Genomic DNA, 17,188 nt, shown 5'->3' with positions numbered 1-17,188 from the left:
CAGGCTGGGATGAGAAGTAGTGCTCAATACAATGGCTTTTTATGGTATTGAGTCTATTCATGTCACTGTGAAATCGTTGACCTTGAGCGGATTAGTGACATGGTTCTCGAGATTCGGCGTGATGACCCTTTCTTGAGCTTGTGCTACATCATTCTATGCTGTGCTATGCTATGCTACGAAATTACCTGTCCGACCGAGTCCACCTTCTCCTTGACTTGAACCAACTCTTCAGCCCTCTCTTTCCGTGATGCTGCCCAACTCTTCCCTCTTGTCCATAATGACTTGCCTCCATTCCTTGTCCCTCTGACCAATAGTCTGACACCTCTGGACAACACTCTGCCAGCTCCCGCTGCGAGGGGTAATGGTTTCCAACTCCTCGGATGCCATGTAAGAGGAGGTACGTCGATCTCTCTCCATCTGGCGGGGGTGAGCCATCTCAGACCACTGAGTCGAGGGTGATATAGCAGACCCCGTCTTTGTGCCGGTACTTCCGCTTCGACCGGTAAACCTTTCTCCTCCTCCTTGAGCAGGAAACGAGCGAACTGTGTTGCATCGCCCTTTGTTCTCCCTCCTCGGGTGAGTTTCTCTTCGACCCATCGTAGAAGACGAACATCCTTGGCTTCCGGTAATGAGGTGGTGTGAATGGACAAGACGGGCGGAAGAGAGTTTGGATAGGTGCGTGATTTGGAGTGCGAGGTGGATGTGGTTGATCGGAGATGTAAACCGAGTCGATGGGCTAACAGTGTGTCGGTGAAAAGTCGATCGCCAATGACTACGAGTCGTAACGGTTCGTTCGGTGAATGGGTCTGGTTCTTCTCCTTCCCTTCTGCTTCTGCTTCTGTCATCTTCGTCCCATCGCTCGAGGTCATTGAGGCTTCCTCCTTCAGCTCAGGTCTAACGCCAGCCTCCGACGTCCCTTCCGCAACTTTTTGACCCTCGCTCTTCTCTTTCATGGCCGCTTTCCCCTTCAACGGTCCCAAGATCGGTCCATCCACATCTTTGTTCCATCTCGTCCATAACATCTCTTCATCCGCCTTTTCCTCCGCTTGCACTTTCATTGCGGATTGTGCAATCTCGCTTCGGTGAGTTTGGGGAGGGCCGAGGGAGCCGTGGAAGTATGAAAGGATGGAAGTAGAACAGCCCGGTTTTGGTTGGGTGTGGATGAGTACTGGTGCGCGAAGGGAGAGTGAGACGGATTCGGCCTGAGTCGAGCGGAAGAGATCAGCATCGGAGCCGATTGAGTTATAGATCGTGTCCATAGTCGACTAAGCGAGAGAGGAAGGAGGTGATCACGTCGCCCGGATTATGTTCTGAGAGGAGTAGTCCCACTCACAGCTATCCCACCTGGATCCTTGTTTGTCCCCGCCGAATTGGAGACCACCAACACCCTCCCCGGTCTGAACGATTCCAGTAGATCATTCCATGCTGTCTGCGAGACATAATCCGTAAAGATCCCTGTTAGCATGGTTTGATCCTTTTCTCTCGCTCGCTCGATTAAGGCAAAGGAGAAAGCTAACCTGATATGGGGGATACACTTCGTCTCTATTCGGTATTGTCTAAATGATACAGCCCGGATAATCAGCAATCAGCTTTACATTCCTACAAACAGGGGAGCTGGAAGAAGCTGAGGACCTAGAGGATGTACCGAGACACTCACCAAACAATTATCTTTGTCTATGATGATCCCATTATACCCCTCTTTTCTCAACGCTCTAAAGTCGACATAGGCAATACCTAAGCCAAGTACATGGTCAGTAATTTACTCCAGGTGTTTCCGTATCTGCTGATGATGAGATGTTACTACACACTCACTGGGTACTCTGAGATGAGGTCTAAGTAGCCCTGGTCGAAATAACGATGTGAGATAGATCAGAGCATTGGGTAGTTGGACAGGGGCCATGGCCCGCTGTATAAATATTGGTTCGAAGATTCCGTAGAGATACCTCCTTACTCCTTGTCTACCGTTGCTGGCTGATCTTTGGTCGAGTTCGAAACGTCAAATGCAATGTTCGAGTAGCGGAGCGATTTAGAGACCCGCCTTGATTGTCGAGATCACTTGTAAGGTCTGTTTGAGCAGTGTTGGAATGTCGAGAGATAGATCCTTCAACATTAACTGCGTTGATATTTCGGACCGAAACGTGACAATCTCGAACGCGGTTCCTGGACTACTTGCATTGCTCGTCCAATCTACAATGAGTGGGCGTCCACCTCACCTCCTATGGGAGGTATACCAGTCCATACAGTGCTCAAGTGCAGCAGCGTCAACCTGCTAGATATATACTTCTTTACATTTCTTTGTATTCTTCTTACTTCTTATACCGCCTATCTACTTTAGATACATAAAGGTCCGAGAACCGAAAACGAACGTCGAAATCACCTTCTACTAACTATTTATACAAGTTTATTTGGCCAGGAAACAAAAGGACACGATAGATTCTGATACAGTGGTTGCTGTTGGATACAAGGGAGAATGTATTTCGATGCAAGAGAAGGAAGATAGGGAACGATAGGATTAACGAAAGCAACAGAAACATAGTTCTCGGTGAAATTGGAGCGGACCCACACATCCGGTCTCATGTACCTTCTATCAAGAACGGGACCTAAAGATTACTTCGAGGTGCCAGCGTTGAACGCCCAGTTCGGCTGGTACGTCGATCCCGTATGTAAGTTTGTCTGGTTTTGAACACCGTTCACAGGCATCGCAAACATCGCGGGGTCAAGCGTCATATTGCCAGAATGGGTATGCGCCGGCAGCGTCGCCGTCTCCGGCGAGCTCGCGTCTCCGTCCCAGAGGGTAAAGCTTGCCTTCTTCCCATCCCCGGGGATGAGAGTCTGACTAGCAATTCGCTTGTTACCGGGTCGAGCTTCAGCGGAGGTGACACCGTGTGCAAGCTTGTTCAAGCCGAGCTTTGAATAACTCGCCGCTGCGGCCTGTGGGTCGAAACTGTGAGGAAGGCCAAAGCTCGGTACCCTTTCCGGTGCGAGAGTCTGTTGTAGGGCAGAGGAACGTTGCACGACGCTCGGTAGAGGTCGAGCTCGACTTGACTGTGGGGCGGGCGGCTGCATCGCGTCTCCGCTCGGACTTGAACCTTGTTGTTGACCTTTGCCTAGTTTGGCTCCCACTTGACTCTTGAGATTGAAAGAAGATTGCCTCTGCTGAATCTCTCTACTCCACTTGTTCACATCCGGACCATCCGCAGCGTTCTGTCCATCCGCGACAGGTTGCTGTGTGGGGATGTACGACTGCTGTTGCTCCATCGGTCTCGGCGTAAGCCCGTTGAGGAATGTCGAAAAGAATGTCGGCCCGTTGACTTGTGGAGACAGGAGATCTGGCATCGAGTTAGACTTGCTCAGCGATCGTGTACCAATACCCGGGCGGGGAGTGACGATCGGTGCGTTGTCGAGTTCATTCAGCTTCTCGCCAGCCGGAGTCAGACCTGACATCGGCTCCGTCATGAAAATCCGCCACAGATCCTTGACATCAGACAAGGTTGGCATAGCCGGAGGTTCTTCGAGCGCTGCTTCATTTCCTTCCTTCACACCTTCAAGAGTCGGGTAGGTGGGTCGACGGGACCGGTGACCCTGTTCAACAGGTGGGGGTACAGTGGAGGACGACGCGGCGTTGTTATTGTCCTGGATGGTCATTTTCGCTAAGGCGTTCGCCCATGTGCCTGCGCTCGATCGACGGCGTGAATGTTGGATGTTCTGCATTTGAGCGTCGTTCAATTCAAGGAACGTCGAGTTGGCCGAAGACGACAGAGCGGAAACGGCATCATCGTCGGATGTGAATGTTTGCGACCATTGCGTGTCTCCGGTCGATTGGGGCCAGCTCATGGTAGCATTGGACAGGTTGAGTTCTGACTGGAATGCGTTATCGAATTGAGCCTGGTATGTCTGTGTCGGGGAGATCTGCGATGGTGATATCTGAGGAGGAAGAATGAACGTGGAATCGTTGTTGAACGTTTGCAAAGTCGGTACGCCCGACATCTTGTTCTGCTCCCCGGGACCCTGCCATTGAGTCGAATTGAATGATCCCGATAGACCAGTGTAGCTGCTTCTCCTTTCGACCGGCTCGTCAAGATCTGAAGGACTGGTCGTGTTGCTCGTCAACGAAGGAGTCGGGGCGGTCGCATGAGGTGGAGACACGCCTTGAATCTGCATTTGTCCCGCTTGAAGAGACGGGTAGACCGGGGTCGGATGCAGCTGGACATCCATCGATCTGGGACTCTCTTGGAATTGTCCCGTGACATTGCCAGGGACTGCGATCGCATTGTCGAAAACGCCTGAAGGCTGCATTGATTGCCACAAGCCATTGTTGTCTCGCTGTACAGGGTACATGTTCCAGGACGATGGGTTATTGCCATGTGTTGGCACTTGCGGCAGGTTGGGTGGCAGCGACGAAACCGAGCTCTTCCGGTGCGCTGTGTGGGACAGTGGCTCGTGCGGGGCGATAGGGCTACTGGTCGAGTGAGGGGAGGAGAAGTGTGACTGCGGCGAAACAGACATGGTGGGGACTTGAGGGGAGGTCACCATACCAGTGTTTGGGGCCAGGGGGTATCCGATCGTGCGCGAGCGCTGAGGCTTGCTATAGGAACAGCCGAGGTTGCGATGAGTGCATCGGACTGTTGGGGGATTAGCAATTGTGCTTGTCGATCAGGGGATGAGTACTCACGACAAGGGTCGGCAAAGTCACACCTGACCTTCGAGTGATTGCACTGATCACACGCCCTCTTCTTGAATCCCCACTCGTACGTGATGCCACTCAGATTGGGACTAGAGTTTCTGCCCATCGGACCGTAACCTTGATCTGATCCCGACATTCTCATCGGCGCTGCAGTGAATGGGGGGTCGAACGTCGGCACAGCTGGGAAGGGGGGGTTGCCGAGGATAGCATTGGGGTTCCCAGTGCCCGAAACGGGGTTGACAAAGGTTTGGCCATAAATGGAGGACGAGAAGTTGGTCATACCAGCTGTGGTAGCGAAGGCTTGACTAGGATTGGCATTCCATGTCTGCGCTTGTACCGATTGCGTGGCTGTACCCGTGAGCAGAGGATGGTGAGGGTACATGCTGTGAGCTTGTAGTTGAGCCTGTTGGGGCTGTTGGCTCAGGCTAGCGGCGCGGGGCTTCTCTCGGACAGGAGATTGTTCAGCTTGACTATCGATAGGTTTCGGGACGGCCGTCGTAGCAGGGAATGACTTTCTTCTCCCTTTCTTGGTCTGCTTCTTCTCCGGTGCATTCTCATCCGGAGGCTTGTGAGCTTTGTTGACATGTCGAGAGAGGAGGTCACTGTGCTGGATCAGTGTCATGTGCCAGTGAGTGAGATAAGCCGACTCACCTTCTAGCGAAGCGTAGGGGACACTCTTTGCATTCATAAGGTCTGTCACCCGTGTGAGCTCTCAGATGTCTGCCAACATGTTGAGGTCGAGTGAATGTAGCCGAGCAGAGCTGCGTCGTGGGTTACGTCAGTGATGGTTCGTCAGGAGTCAGAAGACGACGACGATGAAAGGAGATGTCAAAGGCTGAGACACTCACAGGACATTTGTGATCTCCCCCCATCTTGGCTGGCTTCGGGATTGGGCAAGCGTAGAGTGTTAGGGTAAGGCCTGATATCGTGTACACAGGGTAGAAGAAGTAGATCCTCAGGCTTGAGCAAGTCGAACGACGCCTGGGTGTATAGAAATAGTCGATAGGAGATACCAAAAAGCCGTTCGTGTATTAGACCTTTTGGGTAATCGATGGTGAAAACAAAGTGATAGAGTGGATGAGATCGAGATGTATTGTTCGAACCGATACGATTCCAGTCGCAGTCGCAAGGCAAGGCAAGGGATTGGCGTCGGACTATTGCTCGAGCGAATAAGAGATAGAGCGAGGAACGAATGATGAACGAGAGAGGAACAGGTGCTTGGTCGGATAAAGTGCGACGGTGTAGTATGTATGGTAATACGTTATTACGTTGTGTTTTCGATTAAAACTCGAGGTCGTGGTCGGTGGGTTGGGAAAGTAAAGTCGAGAGCTTGCAATGTCCAAGAGATTGGGTTTGCTGGAATGTCAATCAATCAATAATGTAGCTGCTAGCAAGGCTGTTGATTGCATCCGGAGAGCATGGTTGAGGTATAGCTAATGTGAAGTGATGTGATTACAATTGTTGAATGTCTAGATGTTTCTACGAGAGACTCTATGTATGGGGGTGAGTGGACTACCTGAGGATTGAGAACGGGACAATGTTACCAGTATTACTATTCAATATCAATAGCAGCAGCAGCAGCAGCAGCGTCTGATTACAGGTTTCATTACAAATTATAAAACTGTGTCTGTCTCCTCCTGATGCATACAGTGTGTGAGAGAGTGAGCGAGTAGAGGGGGTGAGAGAGCGAGAGCGACTACACGACGAAGCAGCGAGGAACAAAGGGGGGAAAAGGAAGAGAGAGCAAGGGGGGGGGATTACGTTGATGCAATAGATATTGGTAAATGACGTCAATGATGATCTTCTGCTGTACCGTACCCCGTTTGTGGCACTAGTCCCCTTGTAATATTTTATACGTTTATTATGGATGGGTTACCGAGCTAACCACAATCAGCGACTCTTTATTACAAAAATGTCACCTGCATGTCAAAAAGGATAAAGTAGCCTATTAACCGTTCCCTTCCCTCGCTAGACCAAACCGGTTTGTTACAAAAGGTACAGTGCAAATGACCTTGCACACACTTGCGTCTTATCCGCACATCGTGTACACTCACAGACTGCTTTGCTCGCTAGTCCCACAATACACTTGTCTTTTCATTTATTCTCGAACCTGGTTCAAAATAGACCCCTAGATTCAACTCTATTCTCGTCATTTGCCCTGCGTTCCCATACACTGGGACAGCGCGGGGAAAGAATGCTTGTCCCCGCTTTAACGAGTTTAGACCTTCCCCCCTTCCCCTAGGTAGTATGATTCCAATGCACGATGATGCTTGATGATGCGTTCTCTGGTATGGAACGGACGCTATAGATCTATTCTTGTAGTGTTTCGTTTTGTCACATGTTATGTATTCTCTGTCCCGTCTCCGTTTCTCATGTCACTGCCCCCGCCCTCAGCGTCTACCTTGTCCACATTCTTGATCCAAGCGCCAATAGATCCCCTGAAATTACGGATGACAGAGCACGCAAGTGAAAAGGCAGGAACGGGGAAAATAGCAGAAAAAGAAAAGGAAAAACGCAATTAGCATTTCGGCTACCCTCGTGATCGGTGTGACATGAAAAAGGCGGCTTGCACGGCCCAGACTTACAAGAACCCTTCATGCCGAAGGAAGCAGGCTCTCATTGTTCCTTTACTCCAGAACCGAATCGCATATGACAGTGTAGAGATGGTAGCGGCATGACCTAAAATTGGGAACATCAACACCGCAAGTCCGGGTATGGACGGCAGGCATCGTCGTCGTCGTCCTCGTCGTCATTATTGGAACTCACCTCGGATGAAACATCCCCCGAAGAATACTTTGTCCAGACCGTACTTTGCGGCGTTCATATAACTACCAAGAAACACACATCTTATCAGTATCTGATTACGACCGCACCGACGGATGTATCCCAACTCACGCGACATGTCCTATGTTATTACTGATGGCATATAACAAACTCTTCGCAATGTCTTCTTGTCTAAACGACTTCTTTCGCTTCTCAGGCGTTGAGCCTTTTTTGAACACTTTGCCGAAGGATGAAGCAATGGTGGATGACTTGAGTCCGATCTTGTTGTAATCTGACCCGTAGATGTCACCAACAAGCATGTCGACAGCAGAATTATCGCCTTGCTCAGACAGCATAAGCATTTCTGTACGCTGCGTCAGCCAAATTCTATCATTCTTGAAACAGCTCATCTCATCCAGCAGAGGTGCACGTATGCGGCTGCAGACGCTCGACTCACCGTCGAAGCTGTCGGCATCCGTCAGAAGACTTAGCAGACCCCACAAAGTTCCCCCACCCAGCGACGTTCCGCTGACTCGTTCGAAGTTTCCATCCTCATCTACTTTGACGATGCTAACACCACTTCCGATATTGACAATCAGACAAGGGAAATGTGGCGCAAGGTCATCGCTCGCTGGCGTCGGTGCAAAAGTGACCTGATAGGCTGGCGGAGTTGGTGAGGGTCGTGGTAATTCCGAAGCGGGTATCGTCAACGATGGCGCGTTCGCCGTTGTCGAGGATTCGGGGTGAGACACTTTGTAAACCAATTCTTCCGAGAACCAGAAAACCTCCTCCGGAACTCTCGTCACAAAGCCCAATCCCAGAATCAGACATTCCATCTCCTCTTCCCGCCGAACCTCGACGCCTAGTTCTGATCTTAATTGATCATAGTATTTGTGTGCACCTCCTCCTGTAGCCATTACTTTGACATTCCGCTTCATCTTCTCCAACGACACTCGGTTCGCTATGGCCGACGTCGAAATCAGCTCTTGTAAGAAAGTGATCAATCCATCGATGTTGTCCGTCTCGAATCGTGCAAAATTGAGCAGGCCTCCAGGTAGCGGCGGAGGTAAGGATGATCGACGGAATTTGGGATGCGAACTGAAAGATGCTCGTGAAGCTTTGATGGGGGGAGGGTGGTGATAATCCTCAGTGAGGACGCCCGGAGTTAGCGCCCCGTTGAGGGTAGGCCGGCGTTGTTCGGGCGGTGAAGGGTCAAGAGGAGCGTGGGAGTGGTTGTCGAGAGATGGCGCTTCGTCGGACGCGCGACGTGATGAGGACGCAACGGCTGGTAGAGATTGAGAAGGGGGTAGGAAAGGTGAAGAGTGGCCGGTCGCTGGGGGAGTAGTGGAGATGGGTAGGTTCGAGCGGGTAAAATAGACAACTTTAGCGAGGGAGCCTCCGATCTGTAGAGGGGGATCAGCATGTGCCTTTGTGCATTGTGGTAGACCCACATCTATAGCAATGTGAGATACTGGTTCGATGTAGTGTGGCAGATATATACCCCTCGAATCTCGTGTCTAAGGGTTGCGTTAGCCAGGATCACGAGGAAGCTTTGAAGCTCGCTCACAGCGGGTGACTCTTCTTGGACGATCTGAGCACCAGTCGTGTCCACCGCAATCCCTCTCGCTTGAGGGATCGAGATGTCCGGTATCGCAGATTGAGTTGGCATGTCGACACAGCGGACCTGACGCGTCCAGAGACGTTCACCACAGCGTCCACCCTTCTCCTGCTACTTGTAATCTACTCTTGAGCTGGATACGCGGCCCGTCGCTCGTCAAATTCGGCAAAGCAAACGGCGAACCCTTTCTGACCTTCAACTGCTCTTTCGAAGGACCAAAATATTGCTGACAAATACAGTGGAGCCAGAGTTGGTCTTCGGTCCACCAGCAGGGGCCTTCTGTTTTGGGAACTGGCTTTGTTAGATGAGGTGATGCAGATGTGACGTCGCCGGCCGGAGAAAGGGGAGCACGATTATCAAGCAGGTTTGGTGGTAGAGGGTAATCGACTTTTTTATTGACTCTGAACAATGCAACTTTCGAGGTCAAGGTCAAAACAGATAGTTATGGCTAAGGCGAGTTAACCGGTGCCCCAAAACGCAAACGTCCATATTGCACCGACGGACTCCCGATCTACTTACTGAATACTGAACGAGGAGTAGTGATACTACTGATACCGAAATGGGGGATGAAAGTATTATGACGTGGGATACTCATCCCCGATATCCACATACAACACGCCAAATTCTGATTCTGATACATCCACATTCACATACACCATTGACATTCCTTCTCTTTCTCTCTCTTCTTTCTATACATACACACGACGAATCCGCTTTGCTCGGCGATGATCCCTCATCATAGCTGCACAAGTGGGGCTGAGTCTTCTATCTCTTGTTCTACATGGTCATAATCCTCTCTCTTTCCGCATCATATCACAGTGAGTCGTCATCATCCTCCTTTCAAAAGTTGCCCCATCACAACCCCCAAACACAATCGAGGTCCACTTGCCGACATGTTTCGTATATCGGACCTCCTTTTCACTCGCTATGATGACCACTATTTGTCGCCCCAGTCCTACTGGCCTCTATCCCATATCATGGGGGACGCCTTGCGGATTGACTATCTTCGCACACAGCCAAGTTGCGTGCTGAGCCACACACACACCTATCCAACCGTCTTTCCTTTGCGATCTTGGGATCTTCCCTTCATTGCTTGTGACATTTACTGACAGCAGTGACTTCTTTTGGTCATGTCAGATTGCGTGTTGAGCGGATGATGAGCGGCAAATACATACCAGCTTCTTAGTGTGAGTAAATTCCCCATATTTCTATTCGAATTTTTCATCCTTCTTTCCCTCGCTCGCTTTTTTTTCCCACCACATGACCCATCATGTCCTCACCACTCCATTCCTATACCACCATCCCGCCACCTACCAAGAAGATGAGCCCGAAGATGATTTACATTTCCATGCTAAGACTGACCCAAAAGGGGGTGAAGTCAGTACGTACATTAAGAACGGCCAACTGAGGACTCATCTTCCATTTCCCTTCTTCCCTTGAATATAATTCTGATCGTGGCCGAAAGACAATGCTGACGCGCGACGCATTGCAGACGGACAAAGAACCATTGTCGGCTCCTATCAAGTCTAGTGCATCAAGCATCGAGTCGTTCCCGACCGTGCCGCCCCCGCCTCGGAGACGTGCGACAGTGCCTATCACCCAGCACGATTTTTCCGTGATGAGCAACCATGACGGTGTGGAAATCGTGCCACCGGCGCTGGTGCAGGGCGTGCCGATGCTTAAGATCTCTTCGAAGAAGATCAAGCAAGTCATCGTGCGGATACGAGGCGGCGGCATTTCGTGGTCGAGCAAAAAGGACAGTCATGGTAAGTGTACATATCATCCCTACTTGGTATCATTATCGCTGACAGCGCTGCAGTGACTATCAGTGAAATCCGTGATCTGCGCTTGGGTCAACCCCCAACCGAGACCTACAATAGCTCGCGGTGGATCACAGTTGTCTATGTCCGTGCTACTCAGTGGAAGGTCTTGCATCTGATCGCTCTTACCGATGAGATCTACGCCATGTGGGTCAAGGCTTTGAAAGAGCTAGTGTCGGTGACCCTCGATAGACATGTCACCGACGTCACTCCAGCGGACCCGGATATGATCTGGATCAAACAACTCTGGCCAATGGGAACCAAGGCAATTGACCGTGAAAAGGCAGAAGGTCTTTGTCGTCAGATTGGACTGGAGATCCCTCCAGCCGTTGCTGAATCGTACGACGTACGTGATCCTATGCATGCACTTGAATGTTCAAAAGGGTCTGACAGCCACTGCTTGCAGGGTTTGCTTGATATGTCCACGTTTCATCAACTTGTCAAAGAATGTCAGACCAGACCCGAGATCGAGAAGATTCACAATGAGCTCTCGGAAGATGGTCCACTTGACGAACACCGAGTTGCAAGGTTTTTACGAGAAAGACAGCATCTACAATCAATTGATGGTGTGTTCGACAAGTTCAAGCAAGACGGGTTGTGGACGTTGCATTCTCTTACCGAGTTCCTGTGCTCTCCCGACAACGCACCGACCATTTCGCAAGACATGACCCTTCCAATCCAGCACTACTTCATCTCGAGCTCGCACAACACGTATCTTGTCGGCGAGCAGTGGAGGGGCGAGAGCACAGTGGAGGGATACATCCGGGTCCTACTGGCTGGCTGTCGTTGTGTAGAGAGTGAGTTCAGCGTACCTAATCGGTAACCCTGCTGACCGTCAAATAGTGGACGTACAAAACGGTGATACCGAGCCTGTCGTCTTTCATCGGAAGACCCTTACGTCGAGTGTGTCCGTCCGCGACATCTGTCGCGCGATCAACCAATACGGCTTCGTGACCTCTACATACCCTGTCATCATCTCCGCCGAAATCCACTGTGCGTCGGAACAGCAGAATCGCCTGGCGGCAATCTTGCGGGACGTCTTTGGAGAACGACTGGTTACCGCACCGCTGTATGTGGACGACGGCGACTTGCCAAGCCCCGAGCAACTCAAGGGGCGTGTCCTCTTCAAGGTGGGTTAAGTGTTCTCCTCAGAGCCTTCATTCGGCTAATCTCTTTCGTCCAGGCAAAACCACCCAAACCTGAACCCAAGTCACCCCGTCTCGACCCTCCCTTCTCCCCCGATTCGACGTCGTCGACAGAGTCTGATTCTGGCTTTGCCCGTCTCGCGCGAAGACTTAGTATCAACGGAAAAACCGACCGTCCTGACGGGTTTTCCCAACAACTCTCCGACCTTCTCATTTACACCGCTGGAGTGAAATATCAAGGTTTTTCGAAATTGAACGAGTACGAACCGCGACATCAATTCTCGGTGTCAGAACGTACCGCCGCCAGAATCATAAAGGAGAACAAGGCAGATTGGATCAAGCACAATTTCACACATCTCTCGAGAGTGTATCCTAGGGCAACTAGATTGGCAAGCTCAAATTATGACCCTGTTGCTGTGTGGGAAGCTGGTTGTCAACTTGTGGCGCTGAATTGGCAAACGTTAGGTGAGCAGGTGTTTTGACACCATCTGGTCGTATTGCTACTGACATACCATGGCTCTTAGATGAAGCAACGCTCTTGAACCACGCGATGTTCCACGGAAGCAACGGTTACATCCTGAAACCACCTGCATTACGACAGAAAATCCACGAACTTGGTCAAACCTATCAAATCAAAGTCGACATCATCTCTGGTCAACGGATCCCACTCTCACCAGATCTTTACGTTGAAGCGTCGATTGTCAACTTTCAGCCTGCGAAACGAACGAAAATGTTAGAAGGGTTGACTCTCAACCCGAGGTGGGAAGAGACGCTCTCCTTCCAGATCTCAACAACCCCGTCGATGCTCTCACTCCGGTTCTTACATCTTGAAGTGAAGAATAGGAACGGATTGCTAGCACAGTGGATGAGACCCGTCGCACTAGCGCCAAAGGGATGGCATCACCTGCCGCTGTACGACCCGCTGATGTCGAGGTTCGTGTTCGCGACGCTGTTCGTCAAGATTGAAGTGGAGGTGGTCGAGGACAAGGAGGGTTAGGTGGAGAAGAAGTGGTTTCATGAATTCTTGGGCTTTTAAGAAGAGGTACACGTGATGGTGACTTGTCAAACTGTATTGGTAGAACTATTGTTTATATGCTATCGGCCTTTTGTACGAATAGAGTAGAGTACATAGTGTTGACGAAAGTGTAACGCTCATGTGATGAATAGACCTGAAGGAATCACAAACAAGCGTTCATAAGTGCATACCCAATTACAAAGTCATACAGGTGACCATCCGATTCTCCTTGTCCATTTCATCACGCAAACGTACTCATCACACTGATCAGAAACGACCAGATGTGATCCCACCCGAACCCAATACGTTATTATACAAGTACCAACCCATCCCTGCTGTCCCTAGAAGGGTGAGTGCGAGCGTGATTGTGGCCATCGGTACGCCTAAGAAGGTCTGACCCGACACAGGGAGTTTGATCTGTTCGATCTTTGCGGAGAGGGGATTATTACCGAACGTATTCTTCGTCGTCTGGAACGATTTGGAGTCGGGATCGGTATCGGTGTAAGGCTCGACGGCGGGATAGGATGTAGAGTTTGGTGGGGCAGAGTTGCCCGTTGATTGAGTCTGCGATGAGTATCCGGATTGGGATTGGGATTGGGATTGGGACGATGAAGGGAGTGGGACTCGAACTTGGTCCTGTTGATACGATCCTACGTCGCCATCATTGTGAGTTGATGCAGAGGTGGGGGTGTTCCCGTTAAAAGGTGCATCGACGGGAGCGCCCAGTGAGAAGGCGGATGTGGGAGAGGCGTTGGTACGTTGTCGCAAAGAAGGGTCTGACATCGTAGCGTGATTGTGTGAAGTAGTTCTGGTTGTTCTGGGGGATATTCGCGAGACTTGTGAGAGCTGGGTTATCGATGAAGGTGTGTGATGGCAATTTGACTTATAGAGGTTGTATCAGACAAAGGTCAATTGGAGTTGGGATCTGCGGACTTGACACGGACGTCATGCAACATTTGCTGCACTGCATATCATCATCGTTCCTTGCTTGTGCAATGCGGATTCTGTCATTGTGCGAGTAAGACGAAATGAAGATACGATGACGACGATGACATCGATATCCGGTCAGATGCCGAGACGGTACAAACCTGGAAAAGGTGCACGTCGTATGTCATGGAGGAAAACGGCACACCATTACACCTGCTTGCACATGTTGACCGCACTCCATGTTCAGCTTCAGCAGATAGGCCTCTGACGCAGTTGACATCTGAGCACATTGCAGAATAAGTGCACGCATTCGAGGTCCCATCTAGGACTCCGTGGATCGCGATCATGTCGGTAATCGCCATTATCCGACCGGTCCAGTCCAGTCATTAAATCGTTGGTTGCTGCTGCCAATTCTTATCAGTGCATCTGTCTGCATATCCATATTGCATGATCACAATACAAGAGAGTTTACGCCCATCGAATTACCTAGACCTCATGCAACCTAATATACCAGATTCTCCTGAATGGCCAATGATACGACGAGCTGTTGCCCCATTTCAAGCAGATACCTTGAAATACCTCCAAACCGAGTTTTGCCCGCATTTCTCAGGCGTTTCACCTTGCATATACCCTTCGTAACACGTACACTGATAAACCGAGCAACCGGCGTCGTTCGAAGCAGCTTTAAATGCTCGTATCCCGGTCGTCTCAACACCAGGGATGGTGGCGCATATATCGAGACATTGGGCGATGGATAGGGGCGTAAAGTCGTATGTGGCAGGCTGAGTGGGATCTTCTTCCGATGGAGGGGAGGGCGTGACGGACCCATAACACTGCTCGAAGAGGAAGGGCGAGTAGAGGTAGGTGACCTCATCGCCAGCACGAAATATCAGCCCAACCCACCCGCTTGACTCTCATATACGTGGATGGAACTCTCTTCGGGGAGGGAGAAGAGGACGGATTATTAGGGTACGGAATACATCGCCATACTTACGCTCGTCTCACCATACGCGCAATCACCAATCGTATCGGTGTCATTGACGAGCACCTCAGGGGTGGGGTACTGCGTCGAGCCAGCACAGAAACACTCTTTGGTCTCGGGGATGTAGTATGCGTACAAGGTGAGTTCGCTTGACTGACAGTGCGTCTAACAGTGTCACACAATATTTGTGATCAGCATAAAGTGTTGAGGTACTGTATCTGCACCCCTAGCGGGATTCTTGGGCACAAGTTGAGGCCACCGAAGCGGTGAATCTTCATTTTGAGCTTACTACAGAACTTGAACACTCACGATACATTTGTCCTCGGTACGACGTCGACTGTAGTCTCCCTCACAGCTGATATTGTTGAAATAGTCAGGCGAGACACATCCGACGAATTGAGGGCTCATCGTAGCAACGGAGGAGTTGAGGGGGAAAGGAGACGGGGAGGAGTTGGTGAGCCCTTTCTTTGCATTATGAGTAGGAGTCGGAATAATGCTTGCCCTTGCAGCCAGAGTAGGGGCCCGAGTGATGCTGACCGCCCAAGTCGTAGAGAATGTCAAGAGGGAGATTAGGGTCATTCGCGTGAGTAACATGGTAGGTGCGAGTGGTTCTTAAGTGTTCCGATGAAGTAGTGTTTGCTGAGCAATTTATCTGTCAGAGCGAGGTGAATGGCATTCCGTACAGAAGATCAAGCAGACGAAGCGACTACTGCAGTATCGATTAGCAATTGAAATACCAGGCCAGTCGACCTAGCTTTGGTGTAGTCACACGTCGATGCAACGTGTTTGCTCAGCATCCGCTTCTTACGCACTGATCGACGAGGATCAGCAAATTGACCTCGCCTCGTGTCAGAACCCATTCCTTTCGTGACGGCGATCGCTGTCTGGGCTGATTGTGCATGACCAGGCACCTCGGTCACCTCTCACTCTACAATAGGTCTGTGCGAACCACTCGGGGTGGTGCAGCGCAGCTTCCCCTTGGTGAAAGATTCGCATAAAACACGAGTTATACATGGACGGTCATTTGACATACTAGCATGAATACTTAGACCACTGTCCTCGAATCGTCTCGTCTTTTCTCGTAATGGTATATACACACCATACGTGTCCAGCCTAACCATACCACAACGTCACACCATCACCACAAGGGGCCAAGGAGGGGAAATCAGTATCCCCACTACTACACTGACAATAATAGGTCCCTTCAGCTGCATTGAGGATGACAGCGACCTGATTAGACGTTATGACGTTACGACATGCTAGATGACAGTATGTAGGGTTCGGATTGGAGGCGTCGTGGATCTCGCCATTGTCAGAAGTTGGGAGGGAGGCATAACATCCTCGGAAAATGGTGAAGGAGGCATAGTCTCCGTATAATACCTGACGTGGAGCGAACAAAGGTGTCCAGAAGAGGTCAGTTCTGTGTCTCGGTGTTTCACAGAAATAATGATAGTCTTAGTCACTCACCGTCACGTCTCCATCGTCACAAGTCCCAAAAGCGTCGAGAGCTGGAAGGACCGCACTGGCATTAGGTGAAGGGTTTGTCCCGCCATAGAAACAGCGATGTGTAGCAGCCTGCCAATAGAGATAATAGACACTGTTGTCATGAAACCCTCTCTACGATGTCGCATTAGAGATCGCTGTCGTCATGGTGGCGTAAACATAAGAACGACACCCACCTCGCATGCAGTTTGATTATCCGCAATAAAAGGTTCTGGAAGACCTTCCAACACTTGAACATCGTAACATCCAGCGAAGCTGGCGCTCCAGCCATTCCCTCCCGGGGCTGGCGGACTAGGACTTGGGTAAGCGGACGAGACGTGGATATGGGACGTAGACTCAGAGTACGAAGAAGAGAGTGAGGGAGATATCGATGATGACGGAGTGGCGGACGAGGAAGCTGAGCTCGGAGAGACCGAGTGGGAGGTGGAGCACGCAGGTGGGACAGAGGTAGAATGACAAGGACAAGCAGTTGATGGACGAGAGGTAGTGGGACGATGCGAGTGGTGGGGGTGGTCGTTGTGCCAACTCTCGTTGGCAGTCACACTAAGTGTGAGAAAGAGCAAGATCAAGCACAGGGCAGAGTAGTAGGCGTACATGGTGTGAAGGGGTACTTTGGTGATTCTCGTGGAAAGATGGGGCTGGGATTCGCGACACGGCATGATGGCGCGCTCTTATACACGAAGCTATGCCTTTTCAGTGACGGCACAGCATCGCAGCAATGATCAGGTTGC

At 50.7% G+C, this 17,188-nt stretch overlaps 5 protein-coding genes across 5 annotated transcripts; 1 reads left to right on the top strand and 4 right to left on the bottom strand.

Moving 5' to 3' along the window:
* Positions 1–173: 173 nt before the first annotated feature.
* On the bottom strand, positions 174–1,900 carry CI109_102377 (uncharacterized protein; the record flags this gene model as incomplete). The annotated part of the gene is made up of 5 exons (XM_032004466.1): positions 174–1,202; positions 1,334–1,429; positions 1,518–1,556; positions 1,658–1,734; positions 1,813–1,900. 5 exons carry the CDS (start codon positions 1,898–1,900, stop codon positions 174–176), a joined length of 1,329 nt encoding a protein of 442 aa, XP_031861331.1.
* Positions 1,901–2,607: 707 nt separating this feature from the next.
* Positions 2,608–5,556, bottom strand: CI109_102376 (uncharacterized protein; the record flags this gene model as incomplete). Its single annotated transcript, XM_032004467.1, has 4 exons — positions 2,608–4,622; positions 4,673–5,286; positions 5,336–5,445; positions 5,533–5,556. The coding sequence occupies 4 exons, from the start codon at positions 5,554–5,556 to the stop codon at positions 2,608–2,610; spliced, it is 2,763 nt and encodes a 920-aa protein (XP_031861332.1).
* Positions 5,557–7,025: 1,469 nt separating this feature from the next.
* On the bottom strand, positions 7,026–9,116 carry CI109_102375 (pantothenate kinase; the record flags this gene model as incomplete). Its single annotated transcript, XM_032004468.2, has 7 exons — positions 7,026–7,122; positions 7,270–7,363; positions 7,451–7,512; positions 7,580–7,811; positions 7,905–8,850; positions 8,899–8,964; positions 9,015–9,116. 7 exons carry the CDS (start codon positions 9,114–9,116, stop codon positions 7,026–7,028), a joined length of 1,599 nt encoding a protein of 532 aa, XP_031861333.2.
* Positions 9,117–10,683: 1,567 nt separating this feature from the next.
* On the top strand, positions 10,684–13,027 carry CI109_102374 (uncharacterized protein; the record flags this gene model as incomplete). Its single annotated transcript, XM_032004469.2, has 6 exons — positions 10,684–10,831; positions 10,885–11,231; positions 11,292–11,682; positions 11,729–12,015; positions 12,069–12,495; positions 12,555–13,027. 6 exons carry the CDS (start codon positions 10,684–10,686, stop codon positions 13,025–13,027), a joined length of 2,073 nt encoding a protein of 690 aa, XP_031861334.2.
* Positions 13,028–13,312: 285 nt separating this feature from the next.
* On the bottom strand, positions 13,313–13,828 carry CI109_102373 (uncharacterized protein; the record flags this gene model as incomplete). Its single annotated transcript, XM_032004470.1, has 1 exon — positions 13,313–13,828. The coding sequence occupies one exon, from the start codon at positions 13,826–13,828 to the stop codon at positions 13,313–13,315; it is 516 nt and encodes a 171-aa protein (XP_031861335.1).
* Between the last annotated feature and the right edge of the window lie 3,360 nt (positions 13,829–17,188).

Source organism: Kwoniella shandongensis, chromosome 4, assembly GCF_008629635.2.
Source record: "Kwoniella shandongensis chromosome 4, complete sequence".
In the NCBI taxonomy this organism is placed as follows: domain Eukaryota; kingdom Fungi; phylum Basidiomycota; class Tremellomycetes; order Tremellales; family Cryptococcaceae; genus Kwoniella; species Kwoniella shandongensis.
Note: the sequence above shows the minus strand (reverse complement) of the source record. Positions and strands in the feature narration are given on the sequence as shown.